Below are 27,404 nucleotides of genomic sequence, written 5' to 3'. Positions count from 1 at the left end.
TAAAACAGAGTGTCAACCATGTTAGTTTAAACGGCACATGCCACATGGTTGAACAGAAATTTGACCAAGTAGAATTTCACTTCCAGAACAACCAAATCCCAGACGTAACAGTAAGAGCAGTAGGACAACAAACTGGTGATGGGGGGTCCTCTCTATTTCTGAAAATCAACTTTCCTTCCAGTCTAAGGTGGCATTCCACAATGGAAGGAAACACTCTGAAATTCTTTACAAATTCACAATCAGAAATTCCCGCTCCTATAGTCCAAAAAGATGAGAAATCAGTTCAAAGCCTGGCTGATATTCAGCAAATTGGAGAGCAGTTGTTCATCCCTGTTCAGTTAAATGAAGGGAAGGACTCGGTTCTCGCCTGAGTGTGTGTGAACAACGGTAAGAGCTTTATTAGCGAGGCCCTGTTCTGCAAACTCCCAAAAGATCCAGCCATTCCCACATTTAAACTGATAGACAAATGGGAAATGGATCTGGAAACACCCAATTCCAAACATCTCCTGCCAAGCAGGTGTATGCTCAAAATCTCCATAGGCAACAAGAGCATAGTCCATAATTGTTGGGTCGTGCGAGACGTCACTGCTGCCTTTTACTTAGGCAGTGACATTATCAATCGCCTTGCCATTAGTTTGGACCTAATAAACTTCAAAGCTTGGTCCCGACTAGCGGATAATACCATGGGCTTTGATGACCCAGAGAAAGCATTTAGGTCAGCTCAACTGCTGCCTTATGCAGTTCAAATTCAGATTGGAGAGAAAGTCGCCATCCCAGAAACAAACTGACAATTCTCACTGGAAGTGAAGGTTAAAAGAGGACAGAAATTGAAAATCCCTGATGCCTATATTCATCTAAATGCTTCTCTCCAACAGCAAGGGTTGGGGGTAAACCCAACACCACTAGTCAATATAGAACATGACACCATTCCAATAGAGGTGGATAACAGTGACTTAAAGAGCATCACTCTAGCCGCAGGCACCATTATTGGAACGGCGGTTGATGATCGACATTTTTCCATAGATTTAGGCAATTAACTGTTAGAACCAATCCCCAAGGACTGTTTTGACAGTGATAGTGATGACTCAACACCAGACAGGATCTTTACCCGGCATGGGGGGAACTTCCTGGTGTACACTTCCTGCCCTTATGGTAAGGAAGATGTGACCTGTGACTTCACGAGGGATGAGGTGATTTTCCAGGTCCATGGGGGCTGTTTTCCCCACCTGAAGCCACCAGTTCAAATCAGCACTTTGACAAGGGACTTCTCCACCCAGCTGGAGGAGGCAGCTGAGATAGCAAAAATGGAAGTATTTCCAGGTTTCATGCAGATGGTTGAAGAGAGAGTCAACCTAGCTGATGCCTGTGAGACTCTGGAGCAAAGGCAAAAATTGAAACAAGTCTTCTTGGATTTTCAAGATCTCTTTGTGGTGGACTCATATGACTCTGGTCGCACCGACATCCACACAACAACAATTCCCTCGGACCCTGGCATGACTCCAGTGTTGGTGAAGCAATATCGTTTGCCTCTCGCATCAATGGAGTCCCTTACTGAAATAATTAAGAACCTTGAGTCCCGTGGGATAATCTGTCCAGTCCACAGCACCTTCAATAATCTGGTGCTGGGGATTTTGAAGCCAAACGGCCAGTGGAGACACTGCGCTGACCTAAGGGAGCTAAACAAACGGGTCCATACTTCCCGATGGCCTCTTCCCTACATAGACCAAGGGCTGGCCCAGATCCAGGGGTCAAAAGTATTCACTGTAATAGACCTGACCAATGGGTACTGGACTGTACCTGTCAGTACGGAGGACCAATACAAGCTGTTTTTCACCTTGGGGGGGCAGCAGTACACATGGACCAAGACTCCCTTCGGATACATCGACTCCGGCAATTAATTTAACATTTTTCTACATAAGGCCATGCCCAACCTGGGTGAAAGGGGTAACCTGGCCTATGTACATGATGTTCTCATCAAAAGCTCAACTGTGGAGGAACACATAGCGGAAATCCGTTATGTTCTGACACAGTTGAGGGCTGCCGGAGCAAAACTTTCCTTTCAAAAAGCACAGTGGTGTAGAACCCGTGTCAATTTCTTGGGGCATGAGATTACTCCTCAGGGTCTCTGTCCCCAGGAAAAGAAAGAGGAAGCCCTCCAGAAACTAAGAGACCCCACAACTCTGCGGGAACTAAGGAGCCTCCTTGGACTGACTAATTACAGCAGAAAGTTCATTGAGGACTATGCAGAGATCACAAGACCCCTGATCCATCTTTTGAAGGGGGGGATAAGTGGGAGTGAGGTACAGAACAAGCCGAGGCAGTAAGACATCTCAAAAGAAGCCTCTCACAAGCGTCTTGCCTCGCTTAACCTGTCAAAAACAAGGAGTTCTTCTTGGAGACAGGGTTCTCAAATACATGCTTGACTGCAGTATTATACCAAAAGCATGACAAGGTCAATAAAGTAATCTCCTATGCGAGTAAAACTTTATCCTCTGTGGAGGAAAAATTCAACGATTGTGAGAAGGCACTCCTGGCAACGGTGTGGGCATTGAAGAATTAACACTCGTTTATCCAGGGGGAACATATCATCATGGAGACTCCACACCAGCCTCTGCAACATCTCCAAAGTGACAGAATCCGGGCCGGAAATGTAAGTAATTCCCGAATTACTTCCTGAATTCTGTCAATGCAAGGCTTTCCTGTGGAGGTCAGATATGGCCAAAACAAGAAGAGTCTGCTCGCGCAAGGTCTGGCTGACTTGCATGATTGTGCCAGAAAAAACTGTCTCGAGGACGAAAGTCTAAAATTGAAGGACAACATGGAGGCATACCCTAATTCCCCACACAAAGTCTTTGAAGAAGACAAGTGTGAGGGAATGCCCACTGTCTATGTGGATGGATGCTCCTACCATGTTGACAACAACGGGGAAAAATAACTTTTGCCCGGCTTAGGGAATGCCTGGGTGAATGAGGCCCCAGAACCCTCCGCTGGGTACAAGATTGGTCCCCGAAGTTGTCAAGTGGCAGAGTTGATGGCTGTGCATCAGGCCATCCTCACTGTTGTCCAACACCAGCTCCATAAACTGGTCATAATCACGGATTCGGATTATGTTCGGAACGGGTTCGTGGAGCACCTGGTTAACTGGAAAGCCAGAGGCATGTTATGTGCTAATAACAAACCATTGAAACATGGAAAACTAATACAGAATATTGATGATCTGGTCACCTCGAATGGGATCACCATCTACTGGAAAAAGATCAAGGGTCATTCTAAGGTAGAGGGACCAGACAAAACTGGAAATGACCTAACTGATCAGCTGGCCAAAACCAGAGCCATCCAAGGGGATCTACTTGAGATCGAGTCCCTATTGGGGGAAATCCAGGTCACTGCTATCACTAGGTCCCAGACAAATGCTCACAATGAACTCTCAACTGCACACTGGAGTAAGGAGACCACAGATGCTTATTTGATTACGGCTCAAAAAGGGGATCCAATAATTGGTAAGTTTTATCAGAACATTGAGGACCCTGAGAACTTTCCCCTGACGGATACTGATTACATAGGGAAAGAGGACCTCAGAGTGTTGATGAAATGTCCAAAAATATTCTGAATCCAAAACAGTTTGTTGGTAAGGAGATCCCTAGCTGGCCATGATCAGTGGGTGGTCCCTACCTCATTCCGAAGCCTGATGTTAAGTCACGCCCATGATGCGGCTACAGCCGGTCATAGGGGGTTTCATATAACACTTGAAATCTTAAAAGAGGTTGCATACTGGCCACACATGGGGCAGGACCTCGACCAATACTTGAAGGGGTGTCTTGTGTGTGCACAATTTCAGCCAACATCCCTCACACACCGTGCGCCTCTCCAAAAGAGGGGGATGACACTGCCATGGTCAGATTTACAAGTCAATTTTATCAAGCCAGTGATTCGCTCCTCTAGGGGGAACAAATACATGTTGACCGTGACATGCTTGTTTACTAAATGGGTGGAATGTCTCCCGGCCCCAAATTGCAAGGCAGAAACAGCAGCTGCCCTGATGATCAACCACATCTTCTTGCGTTTTGTAGTACCCCAAAGGACCGAGTCAGACCGAGGTAGCCACTTCACTAGCGAAGTAATGACAAAGATGTGGGAGATACTTGGTGTCAAAAGGAAATTACACATTGCCTACTGAATAGCCTCTAGTGGTGCAGTAGAGAGATACAACAAGACAATTGTGAGCATATTAAAAAGATTTGTGGCAGATTCTGGGCCAAGTTAGGATATTCAATTACCTCTTGTCCTGATGGCCATCAGATCTACCCCTTCATCTGCAACTAAAATGTCACTGTTTGATCTGATGACTGGACGAAGGATGGTGCTTCCCCAGCATCTGCTCTACAGAAACCAAGAGCAGACATTGATAAATGCCTCCACAACTCATGAGTATGTGGAAAATCTGAGGAAACACCTTTAACATGCTTTTGGCTATGCTCAGCGAAATCTAGAGAGATCTGCAGACAGCATGAAGACCCACTATGACTTAAAGACTACTAGAAAAGAATACCATGTCGGAGACCGGGTCTACTTATACAATTTCCAAAGGAACCAGGCCAAACAGTGCAAATTTTGCCTAGCTGGAGGGGTCCTTTTGAAATTGTAGACAAAATCTCACCAGTCGCCTACAAAATCCATATCCCCAAAGGCAGTTTGGCAGAGGCGGAAGATAAGTGGGTCCATATCAACCAACTGAAGTGTTGCCATCCTAGGTACACTCTGCAGCAACTAGAGGATTCTCCTGGAACCTCAGAGGGGGTCACTCCAGCTCCCTAGAATTCCAACCATTAATATTCCATCTATATAATCAATACATTGCCGATAGAAAAAAATTGTCCTGATTTGTCAAAATATATGTGTCCGCCCCACTACATAAATAGTGCTGGGGAAATGTCTACAAATATGCTTTTGCTTTGTCATCCTAGAATTGGAAACCATGGAGACTAAAACCAAGGAGGACCACCCAGGGACCGGAAGGAAAGACCCAAGGGGCCAGGGGTATCGCTCAATGCTCTCATCAAGAATCGGCGAGGAGAACCGGTCGATCCACCAGTGATGGGAGAAGCTGATGAATTTTGACATTTGGACCATAAAGAAAAGAAACTGGTCATCCCAATCTCGCGACTTCCCTTGACGGGCGATCAAAGCCAAATCGCGAGGGGGGCTTGTGGGATGCATTGACCTACTAGGCTATGCCCTGCGATATCACTGTGTGCTGGTGGCACCAGAACCAACAAAATGGCTGCAAAAAGCCCTATGTGTGCTAAACCTCTGAGAATTGCCCTGTGAAACCAGAAAGTTGGCTGCCAATCTACTTTGCCTGTGTCAGTAGTGGAACAGGAGACAACACTGACAAAATCTGTCAATGGGCTGCCCACAGAGTGAAAATGGAAACTACATGAAAGGCAGTGCTTCATTGGAAGGAAACCCATAAGTGCTCTGAAATCCGTTTTTCCTTGGTTGCTGAAATTACAAAATAATGATTCCAAGCATCAGAAAAGATCCAACATCCTTGCTGGGTGTTAACCGTCACTTTATTTAAAGAATCCACATAAGCACACAATGTAAGGAGAAGCAGATTTCATCACAAGAATATCCACATTAAAAAAAGTTGCTTTCCTTGGAAAATCTGTCAGATATGGGTGCAGTACCGTCGGCCGCCTGTATAAAAACTGTCATTTAATTACAATGGAAGCTTAAATTTGTACAGGAAAATCAAATGGTTGAAATGAAGTGACTTGCTATCAAAAGCAATATAGGTTTCCATTAATTAATTTCTATGTTTAAAAAGACTGGAATTGGAGATATGTTTGCCTGTTTTGAAAATGCAAGTTCATTTTTACAAAAGAAAAATTTAAACAAAGTAGATTTTTAAAGTCAACCCCTGATGCCAGTCACAGAACTTCAAAGCAAATTCCACAGCGTGCCGCAAACAAAAGGCACCTTCCTCCTGCTCTCTGCCACACGAACTCCCAGTCAGATGTTAATGAAGAGGGGAGGAGATTTTGCTCTGGTGCTCTGGGGAAAGACAAAAGACTCCTTTGATTGAAAAAATATGCAGATGCAACTGTCAACAGAAACTCCTGCCAGGGGAAAGAGGCAGGGATTGCTCTTGACCCACCAAAACTTTGGAGGCAGGACAGACAGTTTACTTAAAGCACAAGAAAGTACATTTTTAAAAAAGGACTGACAGAGGACTGTGCAAAATTGTAAAAATTTGTAAAATAACAGTATTGTTAATATGAAAATTCTGGTCACGTTGTAAACTACTCAGAACTCTGTGCTATGTTCTGGGACAAGACTATAGAATTTGTGGTTTTGTAGCAATTGTGGTGATGCCAGAAACATGAAACTTCACATGATTATGCCCAGATGTCATGTGCACATATGGGTAAAAATGTGGACAAATCTGACATTGGGTACCAGACCAAAAGTGCGAATAATTACCAAATTTAGACCCAAGCTCTCATTGAGAGGGGGCTCAGATGAATATTTGCTCCAACAAATATCTGATATAAATATCCTATTGGTATTAAGGTTGCAAAATTGTAAATATGTCTTGTATGATAAATAGTTTTCATGTGCAGAAACAGAGGGGAGGTTCTCCCTGGATCCTCAAATACAGCGTCATCATGACACCGGGTTTTCTTCTCAAATCAGGGGAGAGAAAGACCCTAACCAATAGAATCCCTAGGGGTGTGCCTAGTAGAAGTCAGCATACTCACCCTTTTAGAAAATACATAAATAGAGACAGCTTAGGACCTAGAAGGACACACATTCACCCACCATTTGATTGCTGGCAATGCACTTTGCAAGAGAAATCCAAATTCCATACTCCAGAACTTTCAAAGCAGAAAGGCCCACTTCCAAAGCTGAACCATTCTCAGCTTGGCCTTTAATAAATCCTGAAACCAGATTTTACCCCAGACCTCCAAGGGGAACAACAAAAAGAACAGCCTGGCTGAGCTGTGCTGCTTTTTTGCTAAGAATTCTTGCCAGAAACCAGAGATCCGACCCAGTAGAGCTGAGGTGTGACCAGATAGCTGCGAACCAGAACCAACCCATCAGATCGAGTCCAATTCCACCATGCAGTGTCTGGAGTGCAGTGCTGAGTGCAGAACTAGAGCGCCTTGAGTCCAGTCTGGTGTGCTAGCAGAATTCCAGTACAGAAATCTTTGACCAGATCCCTGACTGGTCCATTCCAAACAAGGGTAGTGAGTATCCATAGCATAGGATTGTCTCTAGCATATGTATTATCTATAAGTCATCCCTATCCAAACCGACTTTATTGTATCCAGAACTACATTGTAGAAAATCATTTGTTTTACCTGAATGTTTCTCTCATCCCTATAGTCCTTTGTAATAGTAACGTTAAAATCATCTTTGCGCTAATATATTTGCTGAAGAAAGACAAGCGTCTCGGTGGGCAAAAAACAGCCAGAGGCGTCGCTGGACTGGTGGCTGTTCTGTTGGTTAGTTAGTGGCTTCATAGTCTCCCTAGTATAAGAAACCTTGCTTTTAATTTTAAAAAGCGCAACCTTGTTTTACAAATTTTGACTCTTTCTGAAAAAACCGACCTCTACAAAAACCTTCATAGCTTCCACACCGCGCGGAAAAGTTTGCCGCAAATTTTTCGTGTGGCTCAAATCTATCATATGTGAAACAGCTGTACAATGCATCCGAGCTCAGAATTAAGTTTTCAACTTGCTAGTTACTCAATATTCATTGCTAGTGTTTATCTGAAACTATCCAAAGCGGCTCTCACTAGTATTGAATCCATTTTAGTGAATTAAATCCATTTTCAGTGTTTTTACCGTTCCATTCAAGGCCACATTCAAAACCATTTTGACAAGTGCAATCATTCCTGTTTTTCTCTGAGTTTGCTGGGGGAAATTGGGATTGATACTGTATTTGTTGAGTGTGTATTCCTGAAACCTGTTTTCTCTCCTTCTATCTCTTTCTATTACATATTGGGGGGATTGAGTAGTGTGCAGGGGGAAAGAGTGATCATATTGCATTTTTGATTGAACCCACACAAAGTATTATTCTATGCTGCATTATTTTCTTTATTATTACTCCGTGTGATTAAAGAGATTTATTGTGACATCACCCTATTGGTGATCATTGTATAAATATTAAATAGTGTGATATATATATTGTGAAAATCCATAAAATAAATCTTTTTAACTTTGTAAAACAGCCTGCTTCCTGTTTCAGTGTGATCGGGGGGGGGGGGGGGGTTTCAAAGAGAGGGGCGTGATATAAGGGTACATCATTCAGAAATAAAAGAACTTATAGACATAAATAAATAATTAAGGGTTCCAGCTGTCCACCTATTAACACACGTCGGGTGCGGTATTTGGCCTGACCACAGATGAACTAGCTATTCTTTATACCCTGTACATACCCTGTACACACGGCCACAAGGGGTTCACCTATAAGCACAATAAGGACGCCTGAGGGAGGGATAAAACTACCTCTCCCTTTTGTACACCACGAAACGAACGGAACTAACGTCCACTGCTGGTAACTATTTGTGTATGTGCAAATGACTTTATCCCGCACCTTGCTCTTATGTCCTACACATGGACAGCGCAATGAAATCCATACGCCTAATATTTATGGACCAGTCAACTTTGGTTCCCCACCTCACCCTGGGCTGTTCTTTTCTTTCTCTGTCCTGGGATCCACCTAGGACTGTTTGCAGACATCTCACCTGATGCTGATGAAGATTTTCTGCGCACCCATCCCAGCTCTTTAACCATCCAGAGAACTTTCACTTGCGTTCTTGCAGGTACCTGTTTTATGTATTCACTGCACCCTGCATCGGTATTTGCCTGCAAGCCACTGAAGCCAGTAGTGAGGTCCATACAACATCCTCAGTATATTTTTTCTACCCCAACTTTTGTCTCTTGCGCAGAACAACGCTCAACACTACGACTACTGCCCTGGGCCTGCCCACCTTCCAGTAGGACCCAATTGAGTACTTTCTTTGCCCAGTCCTTTTGCCCTTTGGTGATTGAAGACCGAGATTTTGGGATTTAAGCACCGGCAGGTAAACCGCCGCTTCGGTGCTTGAGTAAACAGACATATTGTCACATATGCCAAATGACTATTGGCATGCTTATAAATCACTCACTGTAGCACTCTATCCACATTGCAGGGTCGCCCCTACAGAGCCCTGAAGAAGGCGGACGCTACCTTAATGCACTTCCGCCGAAACGTGTCAATCCGGGAACAGCCACATGCATTTGTTTCCACCTGAATCAGACTCTGTTCACTCAGTCTCTGCCACGTTGGCTATCAAGATATCTTATTCTCCATAGGAACCTGGAAACACATACTGTTGTAAAGCAATACCTGACTAAGAGACTTTCCTTTAACAAGGATACCCTTATGACAATTGGGCGATGGTATAGCCTCCCTCGCCTTTCACTTTTTTACCTTGGGATTTATTCACAAAGGACCTGTGTGTTCACATGAATTGGTACACTGTTATGCAAAAAACGAAAGATAAAAACCTTTGCTCAAGATTGATCTGTATATTGTTAATACAGCATTTTTTGTTCACTTTGTTGTAAATACTGCACTTCTCTCCCTTTTTCGGAGTATTTATTGTTGGTATTATATGTTGTCTTTACCTTTTGTTCATCTATGTTGCATTTTTCAACACCTTCTTTTAAGCTTTATGTTCTGAATATTTACCTGTACGATTAGCAAATAAAACCCTTGTTTGCTACCCTCTGGTTTGTCTTAGCTCAGTGAGAGGTTAATATACCTTTTTCCTCAGGTTTGGATCTACCACTTAATAGACCAACCTATACACTAATCTATGGACAGGAGTACACTCCTGTACCAATAAAGTATTATAGCCTTGAGCTTCGTACACTAGGAAGGGTACATCTTCTTGTTTACGTGCATCACACGCTAGGCACTGACTTAGGTGGAGTGCCGGGTTGAAAATCACTCACAGTAGTGAAACCAGATAATGGGTGCCCTTTCACTGGGCAGGACATGGCATTCAAACACAGACGAATCACAACTTTATGGCCACAGGCCAATGTAATGGTAGAACGCTTCATGAGCAACATCAAATGAAATGTTCAGATTGCACATAAGACCATAGAAAACGATGAGAAAATGCTGTTTCAATTTCTAATAGACTATAGAAACACCCCTCACAGCACCACCGGGAAGAACAGCATCATAAGTCATGTTTGGGCGCCCTATCAGAACGAGGCTACCCCATTTCACGATCAGGAAGACGCTTACAACAAAGACAGAGAAATGCGGGAACAAGACACATGAGCCAAGGAGAACATGAGAGGTGCGCAGACTCTTCAAGGAAGGCACGAGAAAATGACCTAGTGGCCAGAGACACTGTGATAGTGCAGCAACGGCGTGTCCACACACACACGTCTGCTTTCGACAGTGCTCCGTTAACCATCACCAAAGTGAAAGGGTCGCTTGTCACTGCTGAAGGAGAAGGGAAGAGTGTGACTCGTAACTCTTCACATATAAGAAGAATGCCAGGAACTGTCCCAAGAAACACACAAGGATGAGATTCGGATCCAGAAGGGCAGGATGTCTCGTATGAAGGGGACGGAGAAGAATCAAGTGGAGAAATGTCTGGGATATCTAATGGACCGAGTCCTGACCAATGCCAGGTGAGTGGTTATGACAGGCCTTGTAGGGCCGAAATAAACCACAGAGACTTATTGAAGAGATTGACTAAGAGCCACTGCATTGTTAAAAGAGGGGGACGTTGTGACCTCTCAGTGAAGCTAAAGAGGGAGTCACGTGAGCACGGAGGGAGGTGAAGGAGTGGGTGTGGCGCGGGTGGAAGATGAGGGGTCATGAGTTGGAAAGGCAATTGGAGTTGGGATGTACTAAAATAAAGACGTTTACGTTCCCGCTCTTTGTCCGCTACATCTTTCAGCTTGGGGAGCCGTATGGGGGAAGGGATAGCACAGTATGGGTGCCTGGAGAGAGCGAGATGCGATGTAGGAGTAATTTGGAAGAAGGAGCAGCTGGGGAGAGGCGGGTGAGCCTCCTGTTGGAAACCCTGGACAGTGGAGGAGAGGCAGCTGGAGAAAGGAGAATATGGGGGAGGGGCGCAGGGAGGTAGGAGGAGGTAGCGACACAAGAAGGGGTGAAGTTGAAGGTGGGGAGAGGTGCTATGGGAAAAGAGGTGGAAGAGCAGGGTGAAGACAAACAGGAGGAGGTTGTGCTAGCGGCTGAAGATATAACAACTGAGGTCGAAAGACACATAGGAGAATGTAAAAAAAACATCAAAGGAAAGCATGGAGTAAGGAGAGACAGCCAAGGGAGGTACAGGAAGAAAAGGGGAGAACCCCATGTTCGTTTCGGTACATGTCTATTGGAATGGAGGACTACTGAGCATGTAGAATGGCATCAAGGAGGTGGCAGGAGAGGACCGTGAGGACCAGAGAGACAAGAGGAGAGAGGGGCTATAGAAAGGTTTCCCAGGAATTAGATTATTTCGAACCATCCAGGAGGAAGAGGACGTAGGCTCGGACTGGCCTAGAGGGCAATAGGCCCATGGCCGAATCAAAACACAAAATACTGGTGTGGGCCACTTTTTTGGCAAAATGGGACTCTTTTTTGGCCAACATGGGCCAGTCTGATGAGTTACTTCACTATACGGTTAACAGTGTAGCTGAATAAATATTCTTTAAAATGCACAATTTGCATCATAATTTAACAAAAAACACCTCCTTGTTTACTATTCAAACAGTGCCACAAAAGGAAAGAATTGTCGTTTGCAACTGTGGGCCACTTTTCCATTGGTGCCCAAGACAATATTAGAACCCAGTCCGACCCAGAAGAGACTGGAACTAGTGTCGGATCCACTAGGCCAAGAGTAGAAGTAATCCCGGCCTGCTCTGTCTCACTGCGAAGGTTTGGAGTGCAGCGGACTGAGATTCTTTGAAGAGGGCCTCCTACAAACTCATGACAGAGAGAGTGGAACAGAAGACCTCACAGAGAGCCCAGCAAAGATGGGCAGGGAACACTGAATCCCCGAGAGAGTTAGTGGCTGAGAACTATTGAGGATTGTCAGGAGGCAGCCGCCATTGAAAGACTGGTTACTGATCCAAGAGAGTTTTTGGGTTGTTGAAACCCTGGGCACTAGGCGTCCTTCTATTTTGTTTAACATTATACTAGGCCATGCTATCCCATTAAACCGACATGTGTTTGAGTCCCCGGAGTGTGTGTCCCACAGCTTTGTGACAGCCTCCAGAGCCAGTTACAGGCTTTTGTTTTGTGTTGCAGGCAGCACAGTGCCTTTCTGTCGGAGGGGGTCCCCTCATGATATCAAGGGCTGTGAAAAAGGTATTACTGATAAGGAGTCTAGAAAGTCCTCCTTTCAGAGTCAAACACACTAACATGTGTCTCCAGTCATTTCTTATATTCTGACAGGTGCATTAATGATGTAATTCTGGACTTGGTGCTCTGTAAGCAAGTGTTATTGCACAGAGTATTCATTTAGCTCTTAAAATATTCATTTGTTGCAAGAATTGTGCCTTGATATAAAGATAGAAATAGGGTGAGAGCAGATGAATGTGGTATGATGTAGATGAGAGTAGATGTATGCATGTTTCCAGTGCCAAACTTCAACTCTTTTCATTGAATCATTCCTCTTAACCAAGTTAAGCAATTAGTGTGTCCCTGGGCAATTCTCTTTGCATATTTATTTATTTGCATTTGTATAGAGCACTTGCAGCCCAGGAAACAGTATCTTTTCGGTACCTGAGAAATAGGAATTACCCTGGTTTTGCAGGTTGAGCAAATTGTGGGATCCTGGGCAAATCACTTTACATAACAGTATCTTTTTTGGGTAGATCTATATAGACATTATCACGGTTTTTCAAGATCAACAAATCACTTGATCCATGGCAAATCACTTTACATAACAGTATCTTTCTTTCGGTTTCTGCTAAATAGAAATCACCTCGAAGTGACTCTGTTAAGCGTGAGCTATATAAAAAGCCTCAATGATGCACAATGGTGTTAATTCCTGTATAAAAGTAATGATGCCTATTGTATTGTGTTAAAGGTTATAAATAAACAATAAAACACTTAATATATATATATATATATATATATATATATATATATATAATGCTTATTATAGAGTGTTCACCAGCAGCTCAATTGTCATTTTGCTCCAGTGCTTCATTTGTAAAAAAACAAGTGCCACGGTCCAAATATTTTCTAGCACTCCTGTGACACTGCGGGTGGGCTGTTCACCACCACTGCTGCCACCACCCACAGCTGCTCCCCACTGTGTCGACTATTTGGGGTTACACTGCAGCTCGCGCCTGCTCATTTTGGTTCATGGATGCACTGACTATCACCACTTCATAATTAAAGTGAGTCTTAGACAGTAAGTGCCAGGGCTGAAAAATAGGTGTTAGGGCTGAGCGCCGGCAAACACCCTCACAAATTAAACACCGCTTTGCTCACTCCTGGCTGCATTACGTGTATGCATCCTGGTTCTTTCACGGAGAAGTTCAAAGAAATGAGAGACTACACCTTTTGGTGTTTGGGGAGACTGGCTGCGGCATTGGTCTCCAGAGATAACAAAACTGGCAGAAAAAATATTATATTCCCAGGTTCAGAAAAACAAGTAATACCAGGCACGTCTACATTTGTCTGGGAGGGGTGGCATTGACTTTGGGGGTTCTGGCAATTTATTTTCGGGTCAATCTTTAGGAGGACAATTTATTTCGGTATTTATTTTATTCTTTATAATGCGCAATAATATGCCCGTATGCATAAGGGCGCACCATGTTGAACCACAACACCTGGCTTTCTCACATCACCCACCTTGTGTGATTGAATCACAGTGACTCTAGGCAAATCACATTAGGTTTCAATGCTAAGAGGTACTGTTTGGCTTGCATAAGATTGACTACTGGCAGATATAATAAGAGATGTATAAAACGTGTTCCATTCTGTCCTGCCTGCAGTGTTTAGAGATGGTTTAGCTTGCAGTGTTTAACAGTGCTCAGGTCTCCTCGCATACTTCTAAACTCACTTATTCCCAGCAAGCAGTAATGATCCGTGCACTGCTTCATAAAAAAAGAATTCTCTATTATGAAAAATCCTAACAACAACATATAGATGGCGCCAACACATTCCAGCAAGGTGTGTGCCTGCCAATCAGAAAAGGACACGTGGAATTGTGGGTAATGCAGTTCTCATCCCAAAAGCGCTGCTGGTTTTGGATCATCCTGAACAATCAATAAAAGCGCAGAGCACGGATCTTAAATGTTACAATCAAAGCAGGGAGCTACATTAAACACACGCTGCTGATATTGGCTGGCGAGCGGTCATAAAGGCGTGCCTTGGCAAGAAGGAGACTACATTTCCTGCAGGGCTGTTTGCCTAGAGCGCAAGCAGGCTCCCTGGATACTGTATCTCTGCTGCAGGTTGTGCTTGCTGGCAGCCACATCAGATGAGAGAGAAATCACGGGACAGGTGCTGTAGCTGCAGAACATTATGATTGAATTAAACACGAGTTGAGAGAATGGCAGTTGAAGGTAAGGCACGTTTATTACCTTCAGACGCGGGAGAATTCGTTTTGTTGAACGTGCAGAAAACAATCCATTTGTTTCCTGCTCACCTGGGCTGCATGGTTGAAATGGGAGGGGGGACGGGGGGAATGCACAGGTGTCCATGAGCAGCCAGGACAGAGGGCGGAATCACTGTGAGTGTAATGCGGGTGACATCGGTATGCAGGGTCTCCCCTCGTGTGAATGGAATGCGCCGGATCAGAGGCAGGGACTGAGAAAGAAGCTGCAATCACAACACAACCCCGCACCGCTTCAGCGGAATGTGCTTTCCCTGTGGGCTCACTTAGTGTCACGCATGTGGTGTGTTATTAGTGGGGAGGGAGGCAGGCATATAATAATTACATGGATGCCTTTTAATTTAATTACATTCTTTGTCAGCATGGCTGCGAAAGGGGATGTTTGATTCACATTTCAGAGGTATTGCTAGGCTAGTTAATGTTGAACATATGGTGAATGACAAAAACAGTCTGAAGTGGGGAGTTTGTCATGGGCCGCCAATATTTGCATTGCCACGTGTGGCAACGGTAGCCAGTACTGGTTTTTTCTACTTTTTAGCATTGTGGCGCTTGCACTTTCACCTTTCCTATGCCTGTTCCAATCACAGTTTGCAAATCCGTTCTGCCGCTAAGAATTAAAACGACTTGGCACGTGACATTGCGCCCCTTGACAGATGTGGTTCCCATATAATGTAAACAGTGCGGCGGTAGAGCGTGCATGTGCGCGGGGAATCGGAGGGAGCAATTGTGTTGCCAAGCTGCCTATGTTTCCGTGTACAAAATGAAACGCTTTTATAGAATGCCTGCAAAAATAAAAGATCCGTCCTGACCATATGGCATCCTGGCACCTATGTGATAAACAGATCTGGAGATGTCATGTAAAAGAGAAAGATATTTTTTAAAATGTATTTATTTTTAGCCAATATCGCATTGCCTTTCGGGGCTTGCTCTTTTGTTTTTCAATTTATGCAAAGGCCAGCAAGGTCCTGTCGGCAAAAAACTGGTAGCTAAATGGCCATGATTGGGCAAATGTGTCCCATGTTACCTGGGTGATCAAGTACTGGAATGCCCACCTACTTAGCACAACATTTGCCATCCGTGTCATAATGGCCCTATTAATGTTTGCCACAAATATAAGGTGGTTGGTCAATATGTTGCTAACATGATGCCTGTGCTACAGTGAATGGGAACTAATGCCTGGGCCGGAGTGGACACCAGCAATACAGATGTGACGGTTGAATGGTCTTTTCCCTGCTATAATGGCACGGTAGGCCGAAGAAGAACGGGTTGAGGTTTGCTCAGAGCAATGCCAAAGGTTATGATTGGTTGAAACTTTCCAGCCATCACTCTTCTGTTTTGTCAGAATGGACATAGGACGTGTTCTTCATGGCCAACACAGGGAAAGAAGCAAATACGTCCTTCTTTTGCACCTCACGTTTTGCTACTTTATTACCGTCGCTGTGAACCCCACATTTTCCTTACTTTATAACCGTAGAAAACCATTCATGACAAGCTCATGAGATGTAGTTTCACTGGCAATGGTGCCGTTGCCAAATAATATACAATGCTGACACTTTTTCACTAAAATATATTGTCACATGTCGCGGCTCAAAGTTGTCAGACAAAATGCAAAGTCTCACTGAATGGAATCAGTATCCGTAATCTGCCAAAACATACACAAGTAAATGAAGACATTGATCCTCACTGCAGGTTTGGTGGTGCCGTACAAAAGTGGGGGTAATTCCGTTACCGCCACTTTTTTGAGTATTAACGGAATTTCTGCTGCATTTATCACACTGCCAATTAACGAGTTTGGCCTTGAAGTGAAGGATTTACCTCTAGCATAAAGATGGAGTTAAATCCCCCTCTTTAATTCCAAGAATCAGCAGATTCACCAGGCCGTGATTAGTGCTTGAGGTAAATCGGACTAAATCCCCTTGAGGTCCTAAGTACTCCAAATAAAGAGACTAACATCGCCATACGACCACTTGACATTCCATGGTAAATCCACAGGAGTCAGTGGCAGGAACTGTGACCAACTCTGGTGGCAATTCTTTAGCTACACTGTGAATCAGCACACATGTTGAAGAAACCTCTGTGTACCACCACAAGGCACAGAAACGGCTCTAATCGACCTTAAAACTCAAATTGACGAGCTCAATGACAAAGGAAAAACTGCCCTGCTGCTCCTCCTTGACTTGTCGGCAGCCTTCGATTTGGTGGACCACACAGTTATGTGCAGTCACCTAGCATCGGCAGTCCACTTTTTGAGCGATGCTATAGCCTGGGCCCAGTCCTTTTTAGATAATAGAACAATGAGAGTTTTCTCAACATCAGCATCGGCGGACCCGATCCAGACCACATGCTACGTTCCGCAAGTTTCTTGCGTTTCGCAGACCATGTATAACATATTTACCAAGCCCTTATTTGATACATTGGACAGACTGGGTGTCAGCTAAGCAGATGACACCTAGATTCTCATTTCCCTGTCGGGCAACTTTGTCACAGATACAGCCTTGGTAAATGAGATATACCTCCTCATTCAGGCATGGATGGCATCTCATGGCCTCTGCCTGAATGATGACAAAACAGAGATCCTGATTCTTGGGTCCGTGGCCAATTTAAAAAAAAAAAAAAGTAACTATTCCTCATTCAACATAGTTGGCAATATAATTAAAGTAGCTAAAGAGGTGAAAACATTAGGATTCTACCATGATTCCACATTAGGATTCCAACCCTAAGGAAACAGGTAAACTCCATGGCATCATCCACCGCCTACACCTGCAGGGCATGCAGACCATTTCTAACAAAAGCTAGCTGCATCATCCTCGCCAATGCCTTAATACTGTCAAAGCTGGATTACTACAATGCCCTATACCTAGGAGCAACAAATATATTACTGACAAAATTCAAACGCTACAGAACAATGCCCTCAGAACTGCCCTGAACATACCTAACAGAGGACATGTATCTAATATGAGAAGAGAACATCATTGGCTAAAGATAAGCAATAGGATCCTACTCAAAACAGTATCACTAACATTTAAGCGCCTGAACAACGCAGCTCCCCCCTATCTATCTGAGAGAATGGTCAGGAGAGCTACGACCCGCCCGTCCAGAGCGGCCAACTCCCACTGCCTAGAGATACCCAGATTTAAGCTAAAAAAATCTGGTGGAAGTAGCTTCCCGGTAAAAGCTGCTCAGTCTTGGAATGCACGACTATTAGATCTTAGAACTGACCAGTCCTACACCAGTTTTACGTGCAACACTCTTAACTGGATACATTCTAATGATGTATGATGTACGCTACCTCAACCCATGTATCAGCCTATGTAACCTTTTGTACTTCCTCTCTGCACTTGCCTGCATTTTTTGTACTTGACCTTCTGCCTCACTGTATCTTTCTCACTGTGTAACCAAGCTTTAAGTAACCTTGTACCTTGTTGCACCCAGTTACCTAAAGGTTCGATGCGCCCTACAAATCAGTAAACATGCAGCAGGGAATCAAAATCAGCTCGAAAAAGAAACCAACGACACCTGGTTCCCCAACTTTGACAGTCCTGCTTGCCTCTACCACTTGTCTGACACTAAAATTGATGTTCAACCAGGATGCACTGTTTCTTCATCAATGACCATCTGATTGACACCATGGACTTTCAGGGGTCTGCAGCCTTTGGCTGTCCAGATGTTTTGCACTATAGCTCCCATCAACCACAGCCAGCATAGTCAATAATGAGGGATTGTGGAATTGCTGCAAAACATTTGGAGTTCTGCATTTTATGCATCCCACACCATGACTGCAACTGCAGCATCCAAAGGGATGCACCTTCACATATGGAGGGACACACATCCGCTTACCCTCGATGGTGCATTTCTCAATATGGTGTCATATGTGTGAGCAGTCAGCAATGCAAGTCGGACAACTTGTAGATTTCTCAAACTATGCCATTAAATACCTTTCTTGCCCTACTCTACAGAGGAATTCCCTGTCTAATCTAACAGCAAAGGGAACGTTCTCTAGCATGGGAGTGGGTGAAAATACTTTGCGAGCCCTGTACGATTGTCTGTAAAAAGGTTAGTTGCATGAATGGACACAAATAAATAGACATTATAAAAATGCTCTTAAAACAGTTTGGCTAGCTCTCTCTACTGCAGATACAAATATATAATGCAATCATAATCATAGAGCAAAGTGAGCTCTGGAGGCGAAGTACAGTAGGTCTGTAGATGTACAGACTGGATGAAACTATTGATCGCTAATTTAAGTAAATATCAAGTTAACTTTGTGTATTCATTTTGTAAAAGACTACACAGAGTGAATGGCATAGCAGGCAGAGAACTGGGCAAACTAGGCAGGATATTGTAGTTTGCAGCCATGTCACTTTCAGGGTAGCGGGTATAAACCAACATAGTAAGATAGAATGTCAAGGAGTATGGGATCAGCTCATGGGTTGAGCACCAGTTGCAAGCTGTATGTAACCAGCAGGTCACAGGACTAGGTTTGCCATCAAAGCATGTGGCCGCGTGGTCATGTACATTTTCAAAAGTGTCCACTCGTCAATACGATGCATCTTCCCCCAACAAAATGAAATCTAGTTGATACTGAGATTTAGATACACTTCACTGTAAAGCATAGAGACAATGCAGTGTTTTACAGTAGTGATACTGTAATTATGCATTATGCAACCTATTACATTTTTAGAAAAGGAATTGAAAGCCTTTTAAAAAAAAATAACAAACACATACTGGTCTTCGGCAGGCAGGATATAGTTAGCTTAATATCAGTATTATCCAGATTACTTCTGGTTTGCAATTATTTTAAAAATAAAATGTGCGTAGCACTCCCACACAGGCCATTTGGCACATGAGCGAAGGGGGTGATTACTGCTGCACTCTCTTCATTAGCCCCTTTGCACTTGCAGTGAACAGAGAAAATAGGGTGGAGAGAGTTCTGAAGGCAAGAAAGGAACGTAGGGTGAGCTGTGTTTTCATTGAACAGGTTACCTTAAATAGCTATCTTTGCTACACAATTGCCAATTTAATTAGCAAACCTACAGAATTGCATAGCAAATTCCTCTGCGACGCTGCTTATTTTATGCCTTGTGCTTTAATATTGTTTGGCGTCCTAGTCGGCAAGTATGTTGCAGTGTGTTAATGATCTTCTGTAGAAGTTTAGGGGTGTGTGGACATGGGTCATGGAGGTGTGTTCCCCTCCGCCCTAGGGTTAGGGATGGTAGGGTTAGGAAGGTTAAAGGTCTCTCCCTTGACTTCGAGTTGGGAGTGCCTGCCTACTGTGGTATTCCTCCGTAAACCTGGCGGTGTGTGCATGAAAGGTCCAAAATGTCCTCCCTATGCCCACCATTTGGGGATGGTTAGGCAATGGATTGTTGGTCCCTCCCTGGGCTTCCTGTTTCTGCCAGAATGTATGATTCCTACTTGTTCCCTTCTGATTCTCAGGTGAAGAGCCAGGTTTTTAGTCATTTTCTGAATTCCAGATTATCCGTTGTATTGCGTATGTTTTCTGATAGAGAATTCAATGTTTTAAGAGCCAGGTGTGAGAAAGATGCTCTTTTGAATTTTCTTTTATTGTATGGTTTTGGTTCTAGGCGAATGTCGTAGCTTGATCTGAGTGGTCTTTCTGGATGGTAGATGGTTATTTTCTTCTTTGGGAACTCTGCTCCTCGGCCGTGGATTGCTCTGTGCGTTATGCACATTGTTTTGAACCCTATTCACTGTTTTATCGGTAGCCAGTGTAGTATTGTCAGCGCTGGGCTAATGTGTTTTCTTTATAGTAGTTTGAGCAGGAGTCTGGCCACTGTGTTTTGGATACGCTGAAGTTTTTTTAGTAGGTGTTCTGGTATTCCTAGGTATTGGCTGTTGGCGTAGTCTACTCTGGACATGATGAGTGCGATAATGGTGAGTGTTTTGTGGGTGAAGGAGAGGAACGGTAGGATCCTTTTTACTGTGTGCAGGAGGAAGAGGCATTTCTTAATTATAGCATTTTCTTGTGGCTCAAGTGTTAGTTCATTGTCCATCAGGACTCTGAGGTTCTGTACTGTTGTTGATGGTGTCGGTGCTGTTCCTAGTTCTGTTGGCCATGGGATGTAGTGGCTGTTTTTGGATATAACCATTATTTCTGTTTTGCCTGGGTTGAGTTTGATGTTTGTGTTCATCCAGCGGTAGAGTTCTTGTAGACATTCTTTCAGGTTTGTGTTTTCTTCGCGTGTGTTTTGTACTTTGTAGATGATCTATGTGTCATCAGCGTAGTTGTAGCATATGGGGCCATGTCTTTTAATGTGCTTCATTAGTGGAGCCACGTATGTGTTGAAGAGCAGCAGAGATAGGGAGGATCCTTGTGGTACTCCACAGGTGGATTCCCTTGGGGTGAATTTGAAGGGTTTGATCCTGATGGTTTCCATTCTATCTGGTAGGAAAGATTTAATCCAGCATAAGGTAAGGTTGGTGATTCCTATTTCTTCTAATCTCCTGATGAGGATGTCATGGTGGACTGTGTCAAATGCTGCTGAGAGATCCAGTTGTATTGGAGCTGGACTTGTGAGAATCTGCATTAGCCTTCAGGTCATCCCAGATTGAGAGCAATGCTGTTTGTTTTCTTTTCATTGGTCTGACGCCTACTTGTGTCTGGTCCAGCAGAAGGTGTTCTATGTAATTGTGTGTTATTCTATATACATAGGTTTCAAGCAGTTTCGCTGGATAGGTGAGGTTTGAGATGGGTCTGTAGTTGTCAAGGTCTTGTACGCTACCGTCTGTGTCTTTGAGGAGCGGCTTGATGTATTCTTATTTGAATGATCGCTATATTTTCCCTGTTAATATTGATTGGTTGAAAAAGGTTTCTGTAGTGTTCCATGGGTGCTCCATGCATGAGAATTGATTTGTCCATGTCTGGGGAGCAGGGATTCGTGGGCGAGCCAGCTTTGTTGCTGTTTCTTCCTAGCTTGACGAATGTCTCTGCTGATATAAGTTTTGTTGTTTGTTCTGACAATCCTTGTCATGTAAGCTCGGTTGCGTGTTGTGGTAGATTGGTCTGCTTTGTATGATTTGGTGGATGGTGCTGATTTTGTTATTGAAGTGATCTGCAAAGTCATTGCATAGTTTCAGTGAGAGCATGGGGGTGTTGTTGCAGCCGGGGGGGTTTCTGATTTCGTTTATGATGTTAAACAGTTATTTTTGAGTGTTGGCAGCTTTGGAGATTCAGGTGTCATAGAATTTCTTTTTGGCCTTGTGGAGTTCCTTTTTTGTACGTGCGGATTTGTCATTGGATTTGCAATTTCTTTGCCTGGTCATATTTCTTCCTCCACTGTCGTTCAGGCATCTTTTATTGTCTTTTCATGTCCCTGAGTAGCAGGTTAAACCATTTTACTGTTGGCCTTTTGCATGATGGGGTGAAAAGACTTTCCTTGGAGATGTTGTCGTTTTTTTTTTTTTTTTCGGCGATCCACTTGTGCAGTAGTTCAGTTTTTTTGTCGAGGTCAGCTTCAACCAGGGCCGTTATCAGTGGTTTGTTGATTTCCAATTGTTCTATTGGGTTGCTAGCTTTGTTGGTCCTCCAATTTCCTTTCATGATATTGGCCTGTTTGTCCGGTTGTTTGGCTGTTGTCATGGGTAGCGTGATTACGAAAGGGATGATGAGGTGGTCGCTCCAGAGGATATGTATTGTTGGTGCTGTGGTGATAAGGTTTTGTTGGTGAAGATTGTATCTAGATTATGACCCGCCGTGTAAGTTGCTCCTTTGACTATCTGATGTAGTTTCATTGTCTTCAATTGTTTTGCTAGAATGATTTTTGAGTTAGCGGTTTCGTCTTCAAACCAGATGTTGAAGTCTCCCAGGATTGTCAGGTCTTCCTGCTCGATGGCTAGGTTAGTAATGGCTTCTGTGAAGGTGTCCACGAAGGTCGCATCATATGTTGGTGGTCTGTAATCCTAGAACAAATTTAAGGTTTGTTTTACATTTCGGACGGCCACCGTCTATTTCAAATTTTACACACAAATTGGTATTTATTATAACTTGATAAAGATCTGGCAGAGTATATTGATGATAAACCATGCATCACATAAAGTTAGGCCCCTATACTGAGGAATGTATTATGCCCATCATTCATGAAAGACGTACCTCATAATGGTGATTGGCTACAGAGGATGCAGAAAGGTGTATCTTACAAATATGGCAACTTCTCCATGTGTCCATATGGATTTGAAACAAATTAGATTAATCTTGGCAGCAAAGGTATTCAGAAAGTAGACACATTCATTAATTGCAACTCCAAATTTTTAATATATTGCAACATATCCGTTTATGGGGCTCACTATATACGTAGCACAATTTGTGCTCTTAAAATTAGTTTTCGAGAACATGTGAGCACCATGTCCAGTCAAGACGCCAAATATCCACTTGCCACGCACTGGCAACCTTATCACAAATGGATAATACTAAAGACATACGATTTGTTGGTATGATACAAGTGACCTTACACCAAGAGGTGGTAACCAGCAACTCAAATTGAGGCAAATGGAATCATGTCTCATCTGCAAATACAGGACAGTGTATTATGGTCTTAACACAGACCATGAATTTGCTGTCTCCTTGTAAATTTGCAAAGCAAACATGACTTATTTAATTTGTGATGAGGATAGTGTCCTAATTGGTCTGATGCTAGGTATGCAAAATATTTAGTATTGTGTATTTCCCAAGAATTCCTTAAGTTTTCGAAATTGTATACAAAGGTTACCTCATTACTAACATATGATTCAAAATATGTGTTTGATGTATCCTTTCAATGTATGTATATATTAGGGCTTCTTTGTGATGTTAGGCCTTGTTTGAGAAACATCAGAGCCGGGGTAGGGTGAATGACCTTTAGTATCGGAAGTGATTTACAGTCGTTGAGAATGGGTAGCTACAATTGCACTCAGTACTCCCCAGGTTTTCTTTGCTAATCAGCAACAGGTATAATATTTAGCCTTACATACAACTATTATGATGCACCAGCAAAATTGTAATTAATAATATTCTAATGATTGTGGTTCCATATATATATGCAGCACGTCTCTAATACTCCCTGGGAGGAGGGTTTACTTTTGGCCACTTTAGATGTAGTTTCTTTGTACACATCTATTAGTCACACCATTGGTATATCTGCATGCAAACACGTTTTGGACACCCGCTCGCTAAACTATCTCAGACACAGTTCTATGATTCTGGACATGCTTTCATTCTGTCTACACAACAATGTTTTTCTTTTTGAAGGACACTTTTTTCGGCAAGTAAGGGGGACTGCGATGGGGAGCACCTTTGCACCATCCTATGCCAATCTCACAATGGGGTGGTGGGAGGCTACTTTCCTTTCTGATTTATTACTATCTTGCTTTCCGACACAGATCATCTCTTGGTGGCGGTATATAGATGATGTTTTTATCATTTGGAAGGGCACCGAAAGGGACTGGTTATTATTTGTACAGAGTATCAACAAAAACCAGGTCAATCTCAGTTTTACTGAATGCCACAGTCACTCCAAAATTGTTTATCTGGATGTGACTGTCATGATGGATGACTCAGGGATTAGCACTGGATTGTACAAGAAATCTACCAACACTGGGTTACCACTTCATGCTAACAGTTGTCATCCGACTCCTTGCAAAAAATCCATCCCTTATGGTGAATTTATTCGATATCGCCGTAACTGTTCCAACATTGCTTGCTTTGATCACTATTGTGCACAGGCAGCCATGGACTTTTTGAAACAAGGTTATCAAAAAAGAACGATTGAAGCGGCATATCTTCGGCCCTAGGGATGCCTTACTTTATGATACCGGTCCCAAATCTGTGTCCAATGAGGATCCAAGACTCATCATCACGTTTGATACCTCATCTAATGATATTCGAAAAATTGTGGCAAGACATTGGCATGTTCTTACTCTTGATAATGATTTGAAGCCCATTTTGGGCAATCGTCCCACTGTGACTTATAAACGTGTCCCTTCCTTGAGGGATACACTTGTATCCAGTTTCTTACCCCCAGTGGGTAAGACACAGTGTCCTAATACATGGCTTCCAGCTTCGCATACGGGATTCACCAAGTGCATGAAATGTAAAGCATGTGCCCATGCTACTGCTAAGAAATCTTTCTTGCATCCCATCACGCAAACGCAGCAGCTGATTTGCAATTCAATTAATTGTGACACCACTTTCGTTGTTTATGTACTCTCGTGTCCATGTATGCGTTGGTATGTTGGTAGTACTACCTGTAAACTTAAACTCAAAATTTTGCAACATCTGAGGGCCATTAAGAATTCTGATCCAACATACCCCATGGCCAAACATTTGAAATCTGAACATAACAACGATGTGAAAATGTTAACTTTTTTTTGCTGTGGCGCATGTACCCTTGCATCCGAGGGGTGGTGATCGCGTTTTGAGGCTGAGACAACTGGAAACCAGATTTATTTTGGATCTTGACACAAAATTTCCTAGGGGGCACAATGTAGATGAGGAGCTGTATACTTTTTTGGGTACTTAAGCCTGTGCGCAAGCCCATTTATTTGTATATATTCTCCTTGTCCTTCCTGCCATTTATGCTCTGTTTTTCTCTGCCCGGAGTTATCTTACTTTCCTGATAGGATGCTTTCTCTATTTGGTTTTCTTGCTTCACATTTGTTGGTTTGGTGCAGGTAATTTTTGATTCTAATTTGTTTTTTCTAAAAAAAATTGATTGTTTCCCTTTCTTTTTTCTTCTATTTTTACCTGCTTGTCTTATCTGATTTTTCTGCAATATAGGGGGAGTGTGGTCCAATCTATGTCTTGCTGACTTTGGTTACTTACATGTGGCCTCTTGTTGCACACATTAGTGTTTTTGCCTTTATAATTGGGATATTGTTCCTAATCATTTTTCTCATATTTGGATCTTACTGGTCTGAGCCGATTTTTTTTTTGTTCTGGATTTGTCATATTGCCTTTTAGCTTCTGGCCTTATGTACCTTTTCATTATGGTCTGCTATTATTGCTTTAGCACTTGCACTTTGACGACTAGGCAGCTTTTTTAACTAACTTTGCACAGTCATATTGATGCACTTGCACTTTAAACTATCCTCTTATTCTGAGGTTAGTCCAGGCACATTGATGCCTTGCTGCTTTTTTCACCCCCCTCCCCCCCCTCCCTTTTTTGCCTATTTGCACTGTACTATTAACATCTTACGATCTAGCTGCTATCTTTGCATTTTGCACATATGACCATGCTGGCTGTATTTGTATGCAGTATATTTTTAACATTTCAATCCATTTCATTGGTTTTAACCTCCTTTTTTTCATCTTATTGTGGTCGACCAGTTTTTATTACCATCTGAGTGTTATTGGGAATAATTTACTTTCTTATGAGGTTCCCTGTTTATTTACATGGGGTGTTCTCCAATGTTGGTTTTTTTGAGTGTGATCTGTCATTTTTTCTATGTTACATGGCCGTTGTACTATAATTGTATGCACTGTGCAAGTATCTCAAGTATGGCCAAGCACATAGAAATGTATTTATTGAAATCAAGTGGTGGGTTTTCATTTGTACGTCTGACTATTAGCAGAGGTTTTGGTTTTGGCACTGTGCCACCATTCCTCTGTTATAACATGGACTTACACTCCTTTCCAACATGGCCACTCTTATTTCTACATGTTCTGTGTGTAGTGTTGCCATAGACACAGTTAAGGGACTTCATGTTAGTGTGTGTACTTAGCACTGTCTAATCTCCTCCCCCTCACGTGATCAAGCGCTCAGTATAGCGCAAAACGCGTTGTTTGCAGGCTGCCCTGCCCAGGCGTCCTGCTGTTTTGTCCTGTATGTATGTGCTGCCCTGTACGTTTTTGTGCCTTGCATTTTGCATTTGGCCTTTTAATATTTTTATTTGGATTAATATTAAAAGACACCAGTAACTTTCAATGCTGTGTCTATCTCTGGTGTTTTCTTTCGACCCACCACAGAACCTGGCACTTGTTTTGCTGTGCCTGCGGCGAGTGCGCTTTCATCTCTTCCTCCTTTTTCCCTATATATATATATATATATATATATATATATATATATATATATATATATATATATATAATTTAGTCTCACCAGGTAACCACCTTCCAAGATGGTGGACCATGGTGCTGAAAACAGCACTTCCGGGTGCACCTGTATTGTCTCTATCACATGACTGAGAGGCGGTAGTTGCCTCAGAAGGGTTGTGGTTACCCCTAATGTCAAGTTGTAACCATGTGTACATTATTGTCCTTTCCAGTATTCAAATTGGAATTAGCAAGAGGTATTTCAACATACAACCGCCAGTGGTCATGTCATATGAGCGTGAGGCGACAGTCGCCTTGCAACGTTAGTGGTTGTGATGGCTATCAGTGTGAGACAGGAGGTGAGTGCTTGTAACAACATGGCCAAGATTGAGTATTCTAATCTGAACATGAGTAGTATTTAATTATGACAGTGTTTTTCTCCCCATCGCCCATCCCCCTCCGATTGTTTGTATTCTCTATTGTTAGACTTCCATTCCGCACTGGCAGTGTAATATAGTTCATGTCAGGTAAGGGAAATCATCCCTGAATACTTTTTCACAGTCAATCAAAGTGCAGTCTACCAGGCCGTGTTACAGATAATAATGGTACTTGAATTTATTCTTCACTTTTCATTTTAGTTCACACCTTCTCAAAAAATGGGATGTTAACATGAGAATGATCTAAAGGTAGGCGCCAAAAATGGAAAGGCATGCTGGTTACGTT

At 43.0% G+C, this 27,404-nt stretch overlaps 1 protein-coding gene across 3 annotated transcripts in view; it reads left to right on the top strand.

Moving 5' to 3' along the window:
* Positions 1–14,287: 14,287 nt before the first annotated feature.
* The window catches only part of SAMD12 (sterile alpha motif domain containing 12), a 2,183,709-nt gene continuing 2,170,592 nt past the window's right edge, over positions 14,288–27,404 (top strand). The window contains exon 1 of one of the 3 annotated variants that reach the window (XM_069621543.1): positions 14,288–14,606. In XM_069621543.1, the coding sequence (XP_069477644.1) occupies positions 14,594–14,606 (13 nt within the window). In that variant the 5' untranslated portion in view covers positions 14,288–14,593. The remainder of the gene's footprint in view (positions 14,607–27,404) is intronic. The other 2 variants (XM_069621542.1, XM_069621541.1) reach the window with 2 other exon arrangements.

The sequence above is a fragment of the Ambystoma mexicanum genome, chromosome 5q (genome assembly GCF_040938575.1).
Source record: "Ambystoma mexicanum isolate Mex_15411 chromosome 5q, UKY_AmexF1_1, whole genome shotgun sequence".
Classification (NCBI taxonomy): Eukaryota; Metazoa; Chordata; class Amphibia; order Caudata; family Ambystomatidae; genus Ambystoma; species Ambystoma mexicanum.
This window is presented reverse-complemented; position numbering and strand designations above follow the sequence as displayed.